A 15,132-nucleotide genomic window follows, 5' to 3' on the forward strand; every position below is an offset into this window, starting at 1 on the left:
TTCTTTTTAATTAACTTTTTACAACTTTGTTAGACGCTGCTAGAAACTAAGTGGAATAATAAAAATACAAGTTATTCCCTTTGAAAAAAGTTTAAAAAATTTTAATTAAAAAAGATATTGAACTACAAAAGTTGTTTTTTTAAACACTGAATTCAGAGATTCACTTTTATTTCAAAACTGTGAAAATTTTTAACATTTCCCAAATTTTCTCAGACAAATACCGTTTTAGTAACTCGACTATAAATGAACTCATTTACTTCTGTGAAGTTTGGAAATAAAGTCAGATTATTTCACTTGAAATAAATCCAATCCAATTTCAGATTTTCCAAAAATTACAAGAAATTTCTATTTTTGTGTTGAAAAAACAAAAACAAAACAAATAAACAATAATCTGGAATAAAACATCTCCAATAAAGTTTTGTACAAATGTCAGATACCAAAACATTTCAATAAAAAATAATAATAATATTTTTAGATTTTTGTCCACTTTGAGCTTCCGTACAGAAAAACAAGCAGGAGATTATTTCAGGGATTAGACTCAATCTAGCAGTTTTTAGGATTTTATACTAAAATATAAAAAAAGTTGCTACTAAATTTAAATTAATAATTTTAAGGTCAAAAACTGTTTTATTTGTTAAACTTTGTGTTCTGGAGGGTTGACGTCGTTTCATCTGAAGGATTTTAACTGTTGATCCTTTCACTTTCAACTGATTCTGCAGATTCTGGGACTTTGAGCTTCTCTGGTTCCGTCTGGGCGTCAATCAGAAGCTGGTCTCGTTCATATGTGGTTTGGGGCTGGTGGGCGGGGCAGAGGGCGGGGTGGTGGGCGGGGCAGAGGGCGGGGTGGTGGGCGGGGCAGAGGGCGGGGCAGAAGGCAGGGCAGAAGGGGCGCTCTCCGGACTGGCAGCGCCCTCGGGTGACACTGGGAGTTCTGTGGGCGACGCTGCGGTGCCCCGGCGGGGGGAGGCGGGCGTCAGAGAGCGCGAGGGGCTCGAGGATGAAGGGGCGGGGCTCAGGCCCGAGGGGGCGGGGCTGGTCGGGGAGGTGGGTGTGGTCCGACGCTGTGATGAAGAGGAGGACGAAGAGGACAGAGGCGTCGAGCACAGCGACGGAGGCGTCCCTGGTGCCGGGCGGGCGCCGGGCGACACGGAGAAGGTGGTGGGCGTGCGAAGGCCGAACCGGACTTCTAGCTCGCTGCACACCGCCAGGCTCCGCCTCCCCCCATCCAGCCCCGCCTCCGAGCCTTTGGCCAGCTCCTGGCAGCGCTCCACGAAGCTGCCCCGCCTGGCCGCCTCCCGGTCCGGGTACCGGAGGGGGCGGGGGCTGTGGGGGTGGGCGGGGCTATGTATCGGGTCTCTGCTGGGCTTGGCGAGGGGCAGGGGGGGCGGAGCCTGCCGCGGGAGGCTGCCGCACAGTGAGGCGGACGAACCTGAAGCCCCAGCTGCTCCTCGTCCTCCTGCAGAGTGAAGACGCTCCGTCCTGAAGCTGTCGGCGAGCTGCGAGTGAAGACTGGAGAGGTGGGACACGTAAACAACAACAACAGTAAAAGTTAGTCAGAACATCTCACTGAACTGAACTAAAGAACGTCACATGGTGGTTTGAAATGGCAGAGGACCGAGAGCGGATCCCTGAGGAACGCCACCCGGGTGCTACCTGCAGGTGGAGGCCCTGGGCGTGCTGTCGGGGGTCCGGGTCAGAGCCAGGTCGCACTGGTCCAGCAGCTCCAGCAGCTCCTCCTCCGTGGGGCCGCCCAGCGCTGCCACACCACCAATAAGAGGCCATGTCAGTCCCTCACCGACCAATCACAGAGCTACACACACACACACACACACACACAGCATGGGGGGGGGGGGGGGGTCTGACCTCGGATGTCCACCTTGCCGGCGATCTCCATGGCCGTGGTCAGGTCCCACATCTGGATGCTGCCGTTGCCGTGGCCACTGAACAGGTAGCGACGGGGACGAGAGCCGATTCGACTCGAACCCTCACACTCATGGACCATGAAGGCCGTGATGGACGTCCCATCCACCGAGCGCACCTCACACACCCTGACACACACACACACACACACACACACACACACACACACACACACACACACACACACACACACACACACACACACACACACACACACACACACACACACACACACACACACACACACACACACACACCCCTCTACATGTAAACGCATGTTTTGTACCTGAATAGTTTGAATTGTATATAAAAGTCTATTTTTATATGTAAACTTGTGAATTTATACAAAGAACATCGTGTGAAACAGCAGAAACACAAACAGTCCAGTGGAGCATGACACAGTAAAGTAATGAAGCACAGTAATAGTAACTAGTACTCTAGAGTTCCTGGAGGCGTGACCCACCGCTTCCCGTTGGACGACAGTCGGACGTAGAGCTTGTCGGTATCGGGTACGACTCTCTGGATGAAGACCTGCTGGTCGTCTCGTTCTCCGTAAGGTCCTGAAAGCACCAGAGTAAGCGGTGAGGGCCTCTGCTGGCCGGCGGAGGAACTGCACCCCGCGGTGGTTACCGATCTCGGTCCCGGCGCTGCAGCCGCCGTGTCCGTCCACCTCGTCCAGGCTGAGGATCTTGAAGGAGGTGAGCGGCGTGGAGCCCGGCTGGGTGGAGATCATCCCTCTGAAGCGGGTCACGGTCCAGGTCCGCACGTGGTTGTTATCGGCGCAGACTGAGAGGAAGCAGACGGTGGACGTCACTCCGGAGGAAACACAGCGCCTCCGCTTGTAAAGCAGGCGTCACCGTTAATACCACGTCTCCTTGTCAAACTAGAGCTACATTTGGTAGAGCGCAAACCTTCGCCAACGCCACATTTGTTTGCGGAACCAAGTTAGCATCGCTAGCAGGTTAGCTGTTAGCTCATATCGATGCTAACTAGCCTGTCAGGTAGCTACATCACTGAGTGACATCTATTATAAAAGGCAGTAAAAGACGCTGATCTCCACGAGGTGCCTCTCTCATCTCATATGGGACATCTGTTTTGCAGTTTTTTGGGATTTATTTGGAAACGTTGAGTCGTTAACGTCCCAGAATCGATTGGATTGGTCCTTGGATGACGACAAATCATCCCTACAAATGAGCCCTAAACTAACCCGGGGCTGATATCATCAACCACCTCTGCTAAATTTAGCGGCTAACCGCTAACGGGACGAGTATAAACGGTGAACCATGTGATTTCTAAACTACCTGAATTGTTTGCAGACGCTCCAGCATCGGTTGTTTTAATTTTTTTATGCTAGCAAAGGACTGCTACGCTATCGCAATGCTATGCTATGGCTAAGATTGACAGTCCCTGCGACCAATCAGCACACACCGACCATCCACACCAGTCAGAATCTCTCATAAACTCTCGCCAGAGGACGCTGGTGTGAAAAAGGGTCGGAACAACAAGTTAGATTACTTTTTCCTAATAAACTCTAAGAATTGATTTAAAGACGATTTAAGGGAGAAAATCAACAACGTCTCTACGAACTCGCCGGAAGCGCGTCAGAAGGAACCAGACGGTTCAGTTCCTGCAGCTCCTCGCTAACCGATCCAGACACAGGAAAACCCTCCGCTCTGCAGGAACCTTCAGAACCCTGGTTCTCCTTTGGGCAGTCGGTTCTGAGGGCTTCAGCCGATGAGTCCCTGCGAAGCGGCGTCCGAGACTCGTACCTGAGATGAGGTGCTTCTCAGAGAGCATGATCTTGGTGACGGGGCTGCGGTGGACGGAGAAGGTCTGGAAGAGCTGCGGTCCCGATCCCACCGTCTCCGGATGCTGCACGATGACCCGGACCGTCCCCGAGCTGGTCCCGTACGCAATCTCGATCCAGTTCCCGCTGTCACCTGGTACGAGAGTGACCAATCAGAGGTGAACCGACCTGGGACCGGGAGCGCTGTCAGAGCACGGTCTGGGTTCTGCCTACTGGTCTTGGGGGTGAGGTAGACGCTGAGGGCGGTGATGGCGTCCTCCGTGGGGTCCCGGTACAGCTCGGTCACCAGCAGGTCATTGTCCTTCATCCGCAGAGGAAACTTCTGAACGTCTGACGGAACAGAAACACGTCAGCGGCACCGCCGGCCCAGAGGTCCGTGGTGAGTTCAGGGACCGGCTCTTACCGATGTAGTAGATGGATCCGTTGTTGCAGCCGAGGATGAGGAAGGAGCCGGCCGTGTCGTAGCTGCTGATCGGGACCACGTCCTGGTTCTGAAACACAAGGAGGAGGTATTTTCTCATCGCCGTTATTTTCTTCCCGATTCGTGATCCACATTTTGGTCAATGACGCTCTGCGTCTTACCCGGAAAACCTACATTTTGATTGGATAGTGTCGGTAATCCCTCGGGATTCCTATGAATGACGAAGTCAGCAAACTCCCGTTCCTCCGACATTTAGAATTTTTCACTTCCGTCAACATTTAGATCGTCACCAGAACGGAATAAAAACTCAACTTCGACACATAAAAACTACTTCAACGGACTAAGTGACGCTTTTGAAAGGTAAAACAACGTATTTGTTATTATTTTGACTTTCTAATGCTGAAGTTTCATAACTTTTTATGGTTCAGAAAAAAAGTTGACTGGTCAGGAGGAGGAGGAGGAAGAGGAGGAGGAAGAGGAGCAGGATTTGATTTGTTATGGGCCAATATAATAAAAATACATGACACACATTTACCATGTTATTAAAAAACCATGTATATGGATAAACAGTGACTAATACAATAACCATGGTGTGGTAGTAGGTAGTATGTAGTAGTCTGGCAGTAGGGTGTAGCAGCTCCAATCTTAATACTATCAAATGTATTTCAGACCAAAAACAAGCTTAAAATATACAATATTATTCCTTCAGATTGAAGAGTATAAAGAGACACACCTTCCCAGGAAGATTCATTGAGGCATCTTGATCATTAAAGTGTTTTTATGTAAAAAGTTTTTGGATTTAAGATATCTGAATGGTTTTGTGTCATTTTCTTTGTTTTTCCTGCTCGTTCCAGTGGAACCAGATAAATTCTGTTTGGTTGACTGAAGGAGGAGTTTAACACCAACCAACTGATCCAGACTAGAACAAACCAACTGATCCAGACTGGAACAAACCAACTGATCCAGACTAGAACAAACCAACTGATCCAGACTAGAACAAACCAACTGATCCAGACTAGAATAAACCAACTGATCCAGACTGGAACAAACCAACTGATCCAGACTGGAACAAACCAACTGATCCAGACTAGAACAAACCAACTGATCCAGACTGGAACAAACCAACTGATCCAGACTAGAACAAACCAACTGATCCAGACTAGAACAAACCAACTGATCCAGACTGGAACAAACCAACTGATCCAGACTGGAACGAACCAACTGATCCAGACTAGAACGAACCAACTGATCCAGACGGGAACAAACCAACTGATCCAGACTGGAACAAACCAACTGATCCAGACTGGAACAAACCAACTGATCCAGACTGGAACAAACCAACTGATCCAGACGGGAACAAACCAACTGATCCAGACGGGAACAAACCAACTGATCCAGACTGGAACAAACCAACTGATCCAGACTGGAACAAACCAACTGATCCAGACTGGAACAAACCAACGGATCCAGACTGGAACAAACCAACTGATCCAGACTGGAACAAACCAACTGATCCAGACTGATTCAAACAATCTGATAAAATGAGCAAACTGACCTAAATAGACTCAAAGTGGAACAAACCAACACCATTAATTTTATTGTGGTTAAATCAGTGAAACTGTTAATACTTCACTGGAAAAAACACAAAGACACTGAGAACTTTCTGACTGCTCTGAATGAAGATTTACATATGGCACCAGGCAGGAGTGACGAGTCACTTCTGATTTAAAAGACTTATTTCTGCTCACCTGCCAGTGTTTGGTGACGGCGTTCCAAACCCCGACCTTCCCCGTGTGGCTGGTGGCGATCAGCTGGTTACCAACGAAGAAGAGAGCCTCGGCAGGAACATTGAGACTGAAGACTCCTGCAGGACAGGAGATACAAATTCATCAGAGAGGAGGCGCCAGAGTCGTCAGAGACGAAGGGCCAGAGTCGTCAGAGACGAGGGGCCAGAGTCGTCAGAGACGAGGGGCCAGAGTCGTCAGAGACGAGGGGCCAGAGTCGTCAGAGACGAGGGGCCAGAGTCGTCAGAGACGAGGGGCCAGAGTCGTCAGAGACGAGGGGCCAGAGTCGTCAGAGACGAAGGGCCAGAGTCGTCAGAGACGAGGGGCCAGAGTCGTCAGAGACGAGGGCCAGAGTCGTCAGAGACGAAAGGCCAGAGTCATCAGAGACGAGGGCCAGAGATTTAAAAGAAGAGGTGGAAGAATCATCAAAGAAGAGGTGCCAGAGTCGTCTTGGCGGACGAGGCGACATAGACCTTGTAAGAACCGTGTCAGTCAGTATCAGAGTCGTTCTGACTCCTGAGCAGACGCTCGTACCGATTTCATTCCCGTTGCCGTCGGCGCAGATGGACCACAGGATGATCTCTGTTACCGAGGCAACGGCCACCATCTTGTCGTTGTCTCCCAGTGAGCCGCCCATCACTTTGGCGTTGAGCGCGACTCTGTCGATCATCCAGTCGAGTCGAGGAGACGTGAAGACCTGCTGCCAGCCGGTGGACTCCTTCACCCTGACCGGAGGAACAGACCCGGACTTCAGTCGCTGATATAAACTGCTTATTGATCACTGATCAAGGACATAATGGGACATCGTCATAGAGAAGGTTTCTACACAGTAACATATAGGAGTTTACATATAGAAGACTTTTTGTCTTTTTTGGACATTTATACCAAAATGTTCAAGGTATTCTGATTTATGAGATAGATAGTTAACAGTTTGATCATTTTACTTTGTGGTACATTTCTGAAGAAGTATTTTAATAAAGAAGTATCTAATCAAAAGGCACATGGTCTCATGATGAGATATTCTACTGCAGCATAAAGATATTTGTGGAAAAGAAAAATGTAATAATTGTATCTTTTCACAACAAATTGTTTTCGTTCCTTTCCAAACTTTTAACCGACACGTTCTCTTCAATTTAATGTTCCACTTCCTGACTGATTCACATTATGCATTCCTTAATAAAACATTTTTGACATAACAATTAAAAACGGTAAAATAAAAAATACGTATGTACGCAAATAACATAAAAATAAAATAAATAAAAAGATATAATAAGTGAATGCATCATGAATAAATATATAATTAAATAGATACACGACCGTTCAAAGGTTCGGGGTCTCCCAGACAATTTTGTGTTTCCATGAAAAGTCACACTTTGATTTACACTCCAGATGTAAAATAAATAGAATCTATAGTCCAGACACTGACAAGGTTAGAAATAATCATATTTGAAATAATAATTTTTTCCTTCAAACTTTGCTTTGGTCAAAGAATCCTCCATCTGCAGTAATCCCAGCATTGCAGTACTTTGGCCTTCCAGCTCTTAATTTGTTGAGGTAATCTGGAGGAATGTCAGCCGACACTTCTAGAAGCTCCTCCCACAAGTTGGACTGGCTGGACGGACACTTCCTGCGTCCCATACGGTCAAGCTGCTCCCAGAGCAGCTCAATGGGGTTTAGATGTGGTGACGGCGCTGGCCACTCCATTACAGATAGAACACCAGCTGCCTGCTTCTCCTCTAAATACTCCTCCACCCTCTGGAGGTGCTCTGGCTCATTGTCCTGCTGGAGGATGAAACTGGCTCCAACCAAGCTGGAGGAAATCTTCACTTTCCTGGTGATGGAATAGCCTTCAGTTCTAAGAACCAGAACAGACTGTCGAGTTTCACATGAAAGTTCTTTTTCTGGTCATTTGGATCCTGAACCCCCCTCACCAGTGTGATGCTCCAGATCCTCCAGCTGCTCAGAGGAAGCTCAGTTCTATAGCTTCTCTCAGCAGCTAAACACAGCTAAGCTGCGCTAACATGATTGCTCAAGGGTTTTCTAATCGTCCATCAGCCTTCTGACACAACGAGCAACACATTGGAGCATTAGAACACTGGAGGGACAGGCCTCTATACACCTCTGTAGGTATTGAACCAACAACCAGATATTTGCAGCTAGAAGAGTGATTTACCACGTTAACAATGTATAGAGTGTATTTCTGATTAGATTAAAGTATCTTCATTGAAAGAAACTGCTTTTCTTTCAAAAATAAGGACATTTCTAAGTGACCCCAAACTTCTGAACGGTAGTGTGTATACCAATTAATCTTTACTTAGTGTTAACTAATAAACGTGTAACATTAAAATATAAACATATCTTGAGAGTAAAAACACATTTTTTGCAGCTTTGCTGCTCCTCAATAAAAAACAATCTGAGTTCAATGTTTTAGAGAGAAATCCGTCGACTGTGGTCGATTGTTTCCATGACGACGACGTTCAGAATCTCTGAAAAATCAACTTCAAGAAAACGACTTCCAGAGAGCAAAGTTCTCAAACCCTCCGTGGAAACACACAAAACCTCCTGTGTGTGTGTGTGTGTGTGTGTGTGGGTGTGTGTGTGTGTGGGTGTGTACCTGTAGCAGACGACAAAATGAGCGTAGGCCACAGCGATCCAGTTATGATGTCCACAGATGATACGCACTAAGCCAGGGTCAGACACCAGACCTGGACCTACACACACACACACACACACACACACACACACACACACACACACACACACACACACACACACACACACACACACACACACACACACACACACACACACACACACACACACACACACACACACACACACACACACACACACACACACAGCTCAGCTTCTGAACCCCCCCGTTAGCGTGTGGGCGTGTATGCGTGCCGACCTGCCGCCGCCCCCCGCTCCTCACCCGCCGCTCGCCCCAGGATCCCGGAGTTGCCCAGGTTGGGCGGCATGGTGTTGCTGCGTCTGACGGGCGCTCGCTCTAGCGGCGCCATTCGGCCCGCCATGAACTGCGACCCCGCAACGCTGTGACGGTTTCGCCGCTTCGCTGGGTAAACTGAGGTCAAACGGTCAAATTTATCATTAATAAGTGTTTTAATATTTATTTTGAGCTTTTTCTTTTTACTTTTATAATGCTGATATTATGTGTGTGTGTGTGTGTGTGTGTGTGTGTGTGTGTGTGTGTGTGTGTGTGTGTGTGTGTGTGTGTGTGTGTGTGTGTACCTGGAGGAGGAAGGTAACCGTTGAACAGAACGTTCCCACATGACGACCGGTCCAGTTCGTCACACAGCTGCAGTTTTCTCACTGAAGAAAAAACAAAAACAATATATTTCCAATGTTTTTCACGTTTCTGAGCAGCTGAGTGTTGGGTGTGTGTTGGGTGTGTGTGTTGGGTGTGTGTGTTGGGTGTGTGTGTTGGTTGTGTGTTGGGTGTGTGTGTTGGTTGTGTTGGGTGTGTGTTGGTTGTGTGTTGGTTGTGTGTTGGTTGTGTGTTGGGTGTGTGTTGGTTGTGTGTTGGTTGTGTGTTGGTTGTGTGTTCTTCATGTCTTAGTCGTGTGTTGGTTGTGTGTTGGGTGTGTGTGTTGGGTGTGTGTGTTGGTTGTGTGTTGGGTGTGTGTGTTGGTTGTGTTGGGTGTGTGTTGGGTGTGTGTTGGTTGTGTGTTGGTTGTGTGTTGGGTGTGTGTGTTGGTTGTGTGTTGGGTGTGTGTGTTGGTTGTGTTGGGTGTGTGTTGGGTGTGTGTTGGTTGTGTGTTGGTTGTGTGTTGGGTGTGTGTTGGTTGTGTGTTGGTTGTGTGTTGGGTGTGTGTTGGTTGTGTGTTGGTTGTGTGTTGGTTGTGTGTTCTTCATGTCTTAGTCGTGTGTTGGTTGTGTGTTGTGTGTGTGTTGGTTGTGTGTTGGGTGTGTGTTGGTTGTGTGTTGGGTGTGTGTTGGGTGTGTGTTGGGTGTGTGTGTTGGGTGTGTGTGTTGGGTGTGTGTGTTGGTTGTGTGTTGGGTGTGTGTGTTGGTTGTGTTGGGTGTGTGTTGGTTGTGTGTTGGTTGTGTGTTGGTTGTGTGTTGGGTGTGTGTTGGTTGTGTGTTGGTTGTGTGTTGGTTGTGTGTTCTTCATGTCTTAGTCGTGTGTTGGTTGTGTGTTGGGTGTGTGTGTTGGGTGTGTGTGTTGGTTGTGTGTTGGGTGTGTGTGTTGGTTGTGTTGGGTGTGTGTTGGGTGTGTGTTGGTTGTGTGTTGGTTGTGTGTTGGGTGTGTGTGTTGGTTGTGTGTTGGGTGTGTGTGTTGGTTGTGTTGGGTGTGTGTTGGGTGTGTGTTGGTTGTGTGTTGGTTGTGTGTTGGGTGTGTGTTGGTTGTGTGTTGGTTGTGTGTTGGGTGTGTGTTGGTTGTGTGTTGGTTGTGTGTTGGTTGTGTGTTCTTCATGTCTTAGTCGTGTGTTGGTTGTGTGTTGTGTGTGTGTTGGTTGTGTGTTGGGTGTGTGTTGGTTGTGTGTTGGGTGTGTGTTGGGTGTGTGTTGGGTGTGTGTTGGGTGTGTGTTGGTTGTTCTTCATGTCTTAGTCATGTGTTGGTTGTGTGTTGGTTGTGTGTTGTGTGTGTTGGTTGTGTGTTGTGTGTGTTGGTTGTGTGTGTGTTGGTTGTGTGTTGTGTGTTCTTCATGTCTTAGTCATGTGTGTAGTGTGTGTTAGTTGTGTGTTGGGTGTGTTGGGTGTGTTGGTTGTGTGTTCTTCATGTCTTAGTCATGTGTGTAGTGTGTGTTGTGTGTGTGTTGGGTGTGTGTTGGTTGTGTGTTGTGTGTTCTTCATGTCTTAGTCATGTGTGTAGTGTGTGTTAGTTGTGTGTTGGTTGTGTGTTGGGTGTGTTGGTTGTGTGTTGTGTGTTCTTCATGTCTTAGTCATGTGTGTAGTGTGTGTTGGTTGTGTGTTGTGTGTGTTGGGTGTGTGTTGGTTGTGTGTTGTGTGTTCTTCATGTCTTAGTCATGTGTGTAGTGTGTGTTAGTTGTGTGTTGGTTGTGTGTTGGGTGTGTTGGTTGTGTGTTGTGTGTTCTTCATGTCTTAGTCATGTGTGTAGTGTGTGTTGGTTGTGTGTTGGGTGTGTGTTGGGTGTGTGTTGGTTGTGTGTTGTGTGTTCTTCATGTCTTAGTCATGTGTGTAGTGTGTGTTAGTTGTGTGTTGGTTGTGTGTGTGTTGGTTGTGTGTTGTGTGTTCTTCATGTCTTAGTCATGTGTGTAGTGTGTGTTAGTTGTGTGTTGGGTGTGTTGGGTGTGTTGGTTGTGTGTTCTTCATGTCTTAGTCATGTGTGTAGTGTGTGTTGTGTGTGTTGGGTGTGTGTTGGGTGTGTGTTGGTTGTGTGTTGTGTGTTCTTCATGTCTTAGTCATGTGTGTAGTGTGTGTTAGTTGTGTGTTGGTTGTGTGTTGGGTGTGTTGGTTGTGTGTTGTGTGTTCTTCATGTCTTAGTCATGTGTGTAGTGTGTGTTGGTTGTGTGTTGTGTGTGTTGGGTGTGTGTTGGTTGTGTGTTGTGTGTTCTTCATGTCTTAGTCATGTGTGTAGTGTGTGTTAGTTGTGTGTTGGTTGTGTGTTGGGTGTGTTGGTTGTGTGTTGTGTGTTCTTCATGTCTTAGTCATGTGTGTAGTGTGTGTTGGTTGTGTGTTGGGTGTGTGTTGGTTGTGTGTTGGTTGTGTGTTGTGTGTTCTTCATGTCTTAGTCATGTGTGTAGTGTGTGTAGTGTGTGTTGGTTGTGCGTCCGCCGCCCACCCAGCGGCGTGATGCCGTAGAACTCGGCCTCGTGCATCAGCATGTGCACGTTGATGGAGCGAGGGTGGAGCTCTTTGGTCCGCAGGAAGTTTAAGATTGGAGCGAAGAGGGACGGATCTCTGTCGATGAAGATCTGCCAGGAGGAGGACGAGTGAGCATGAATATCTCACACACACACACACACACACACACACACACACACACACACACACACACACACACACACACACACACACACACACACACACACACACACACACACACACACACACACACACACACACACACACACACACACACACACACACACACACACACACTGAACTCACAGCTCCCGTTTCATCCTTCAGGGTGGAGATTCTTCCGCTCAGCAGACTGAAGAAGAAACTCAATTAGTTTCAAATGAATTAAAACTCAAACATGAAAAACTAAATATTCTTCCTGTGAATGAAACTAACTTTGTAACGTTGCTGTGGAAACAAAGCTCAAGTATTACTGCAACCTAATCAATATTACAAACAAGTATTTATTTTAAAAAGTTCTGTGTGGAAAACACTTAATGTAAACTGTGTGTGTGTGTGTGTGTGTGTGTGTGTGTGTGTGTGTGTGTGTGTGTGTGTGTGTGTGTGTGTGTGTGTGTGTGTGTGTGTGTGTGTGTGTGTGTGTTCTAAACCAACCTGGAGAAGAAGGAGTCAGGAACCCACGTGAGGGTCTGTCGGGAGGTACTGAACCTGGACACACACACACACACACACACACACACACACACACACACACACACACACACACACACACACACACACACACACACACACACACACACACACACACACACACACACACACACGTTGTTTACATGGTATCCAGAGCTGTGTGTTTGTTTATCTGGATGCTGTTTATGTGAAAACATTCAGACTTTGTTCAGTCTAAACCCGAGTTCTGTCTGCTTCCATTATCGGACACCAGTCATTTGAGGGGAAGCTTTCATGAATCAACGACACATTAAAAACAGATCAATAGTTCCACTTTGTGAACTTCTTCGTGTTTATAGAGCCTTGATATATTTAACGTTTATTCCCACATCGGTCGCCCTGCTTCCAAAAACGGACAAATTACTTGTCGTTTCATATTTAATTCTCTTCTGATCTTTTTTTGCACATTCATTAATCTGTGATATATGTTATTAATCTGTGATAACTGATATTAATCTGTGATAACTGTTATTAATCTGTGATAATTGATATTAATCTGTTATTAATCTGTGGTCCAGTTTCGTCTCCGTCCACCAACAGAGAGGATCAATCTGATGTGTATCGCCGGACATGAACTCAGATTTCCTTGGTTAAGAACAGCTGAAGCGGTTTGTGTGAGTTATTGCGCTTTTATAACGAAGTTGGAACGTCAATTTTTGTCTCTATGGACTTTGGAAATTCTAAACTCCTTTAAAAAAACAGAAAACCGGGGGATATATTGAGCTGTCCGATAATGGACACCTGGAGTTAGCCTCACTTAGCATCGGCTAGCCTCACCTTTTCCCCCCGACGTTCAGGTGAACGATGTCGCCGCTCCGAGCCATCCTGAGGGCGGCTGCAGATCCTCTGAGGGACCGCAGGCCACACGGAGCCCGCACACAGCCCGCAAACACACTTTTAATCCATTTCAGGGATTCCTTCAATTCCGCTGCCGCTTCTGGAGCCACTTCCGGTCACAGTGAGGCGGAGAGCCCGGGGGCGGGGCCGGAGATCAGCCGCGGGGCGGAGCTAAACCCCGATATGGCGTAAGGACTGGATCTAGATTAAAGCCTGGATCGGGAGTAGCACTGGATCTGGATTAAAGCATTTACAACACTGAACAATCAACCAGCAAAACATGTCAACAGTCGATGGTTTAAGGAAAGTGTTCCCAGACGATGGTTTAGGAAAAGTGTTCCCAGACGATGGTTTAGGAAAAGTGTTCCCAGGCGATGGTTTTAGAAAAGTGTTCCGAGACGATGGTTTTAGAAAAGTGTTCCCAGACAATGGTTTAGGAAAAGTGTTCCCAGACGATGGTTTTAGAAAAGTGTTCCCAGACAAAGGTTTAAGAAAAGTGTTCCCAGATGATGGTTTAAAAAAAGTGTTCCTAAGTGATCGTTTTAGATAAGTGTTCCCAGGCGATGGTTTTAGAAAAGTGTTCCCAGACGATGGTTTAAAAAAAGTGTTCCCAGACGATGGTTTTAGAAAAGTGTTTCCAGATGATGGTTTCAAAAAAGTGTTCCTAAGCGATGGTTTTAGATAAGTGTTCCCAGACGATGGTTTAAGAAAAGTGTTCCCAAACGATGTTTTAAGAAAAGTGTTCCCAAACGATGTTTTAAGAAAAGTGTTCCCAGACGATGGTTTAAAAAAAGTTTTCCCAGACAAAGGTTTAAGAAAAGTGTTCCCAGACGATGGTTTAAGAAAAGTGTTCCCAAACGATGTTTTAAGAAAAGTGTTCCCAGATGATGGTTTAAAAAAAGTGTTCCTAAGCGATGTTTTTAGATAAGTGTTCCCAGGCGATGGTTTAAGAAAAGTGTTCCCAGATGATGGTTTAAAAAAAGTGTTCCCAGGCGATGGTTTTAGAAAAGTGTTCCCAGACGATTGTTTAGGAAAAGTGTTCCCAGGCGATGGTTTTAGAAAAGTGTTCCCAGACGATTGTTTAGGAAAAGTGTTCCCAGACGATGGTTTTGGAAAAGTGTTCCCAGACGATGGTTTAAAAAAAGTGTTCCCAGACGATGGTTTAAGAAAAGTGTTCCCAGACGATGGTTTTAGAAAAGTGTTTCCAGATGATGGTTTCAAAAAAGTGTTCCTAAGCGATGGTTTTAGATAAGTGTTCCCAGACGATGGTTTAAGAAAAGTGTTCCCAAACGATGTTTTAAGAAAAGTGTTCCCAGACGATGGTTTAAAAAAAGTTTTCCCAGACAAAGGTTTAAGAAAAGTGTTCCCAGACGATGGTTTAAGAAAAGTGTTCCCAAACGATGTTTTAAGAAAAGTGTTCCCAGATGATGGTTTAAAAAAAGTGTTCCTAAGCGATGTTTTTAGATAAGTGTTCCCAGACGATGGTTTTAAAAAAGTGTTGCCATGCGATGGTTTTGGAAAAGTGTTCCCAGACGATGGTTTAAGAAAAGTGTTCCCAGACGATGGTTTTAGAAAAGTGTTGCCATGCGATGGTTTTGGAAAAGTGTTCCCAGGCGATGGTTTAGGAAAAGTGTTCCCAGGCGATGGTTTTAGAAAAGTGTTCCGAGACGATGGTTTTAGAAAAGTGTTCCCAGACAATGGTTTAGGAAAAGTGTTCCCAGACGATGGTTTTAGAAAAGTGTTCCCAGACAAAGGTTTAAGAAAAGTGTTCCCAGATGATGGTTTAAAAAAAGTGTTCCTAAGTGATCGTTTTAGATAAGTGTTCCCAGGCGATGGTTTAAGAA

At 46.4% G+C, this 15,132-nt stretch overlaps 1 protein-coding gene across 2 annotated transcripts; it reads right to left on the reverse strand.

The window, feature by feature from the left end:
• Positions 1 to 23: 23 nt before the first annotated feature.
• Positions 24 to 13,393, reverse strand: shkbp1 (SH3KBP1 binding protein 1). Of its 2 annotated transcripts, none has more exons than XM_080460203.1 (17): positions 13,229 to 13,393; positions 12,377 to 12,430; positions 12,029 to 12,074; positions 11,700 to 11,832; positions 9,185 to 9,265; positions 8,868 to 9,017; positions 8,547 to 8,643; positions 6,467 to 6,657; positions 5,897 to 6,012; positions 4,131 to 4,218; positions 3,941 to 4,057; positions 3,690 to 3,860; positions 2,551 to 2,706; positions 2,384 to 2,480; positions 1,864 to 2,048; positions 1,654 to 1,756; positions 24 to 1,509 (listed from the first exon to the last, which is right to left on the reverse strand). In XM_080460203.1, the coding sequence occupies exons 1-17, from the start codon at positions 13,273 to 13,275 to the stop codon at positions 762 to 764; spliced, it is 2,580 nt and encodes an 859-aa protein (XP_080316329.1). In that variant the 5' UTR covers positions 13,276 to 13,393; the 3' UTR covers positions 24 to 761. The 2 variants fall into 2 exon arrangements, with proteins under 2 accessions (XP_080316329.1, XP_080316328.1); XM_080460202.1 differs by having other exon boundaries at positions 8,844 to 9,017.
• Positions 13,394 to 15,132: the final 1,739 nt, after the last annotated feature.

The sequence above is a fragment of the Lipophrys pholis genome (genome assembly GCF_963383615.2).
Source record: "Lipophrys pholis genome assembly, chromosome: 3".
In the NCBI taxonomy this organism is placed as follows: domain Eukaryota; kingdom Metazoa; phylum Chordata; class Actinopteri; order Blenniiformes; family Blenniidae; genus Lipophrys; species Lipophrys pholis.

What these genes read in the sequence shown, in the direction of transcription:
- shkbp1 (XM_080460202.1), bottom strand. Translation starts at nt 13,275, where the DNA reads ATGGCTCGGAGCGGCGACATCGTTCACCTGAACGTCGGGGGGAAAAG. An exon ending in CTGAACGTCGGGGGGAAAAG is followed by an intron (nt 12,431 to 13,228) that starts GTGAGGCTAGCC and finishes GTGTGTGTCCAG; the next exon opens with GTTCAGTACCTCCCGACAGA. An exon ending in CTACGGCATCACGCCGCTGG is followed by an intron (nt 9,266 to 11,699) that starts GTGGGCGGCGGA and finishes TTTTTTCTTCAG; the next exon opens with TGAGAAAACTGCAGCTGTGT.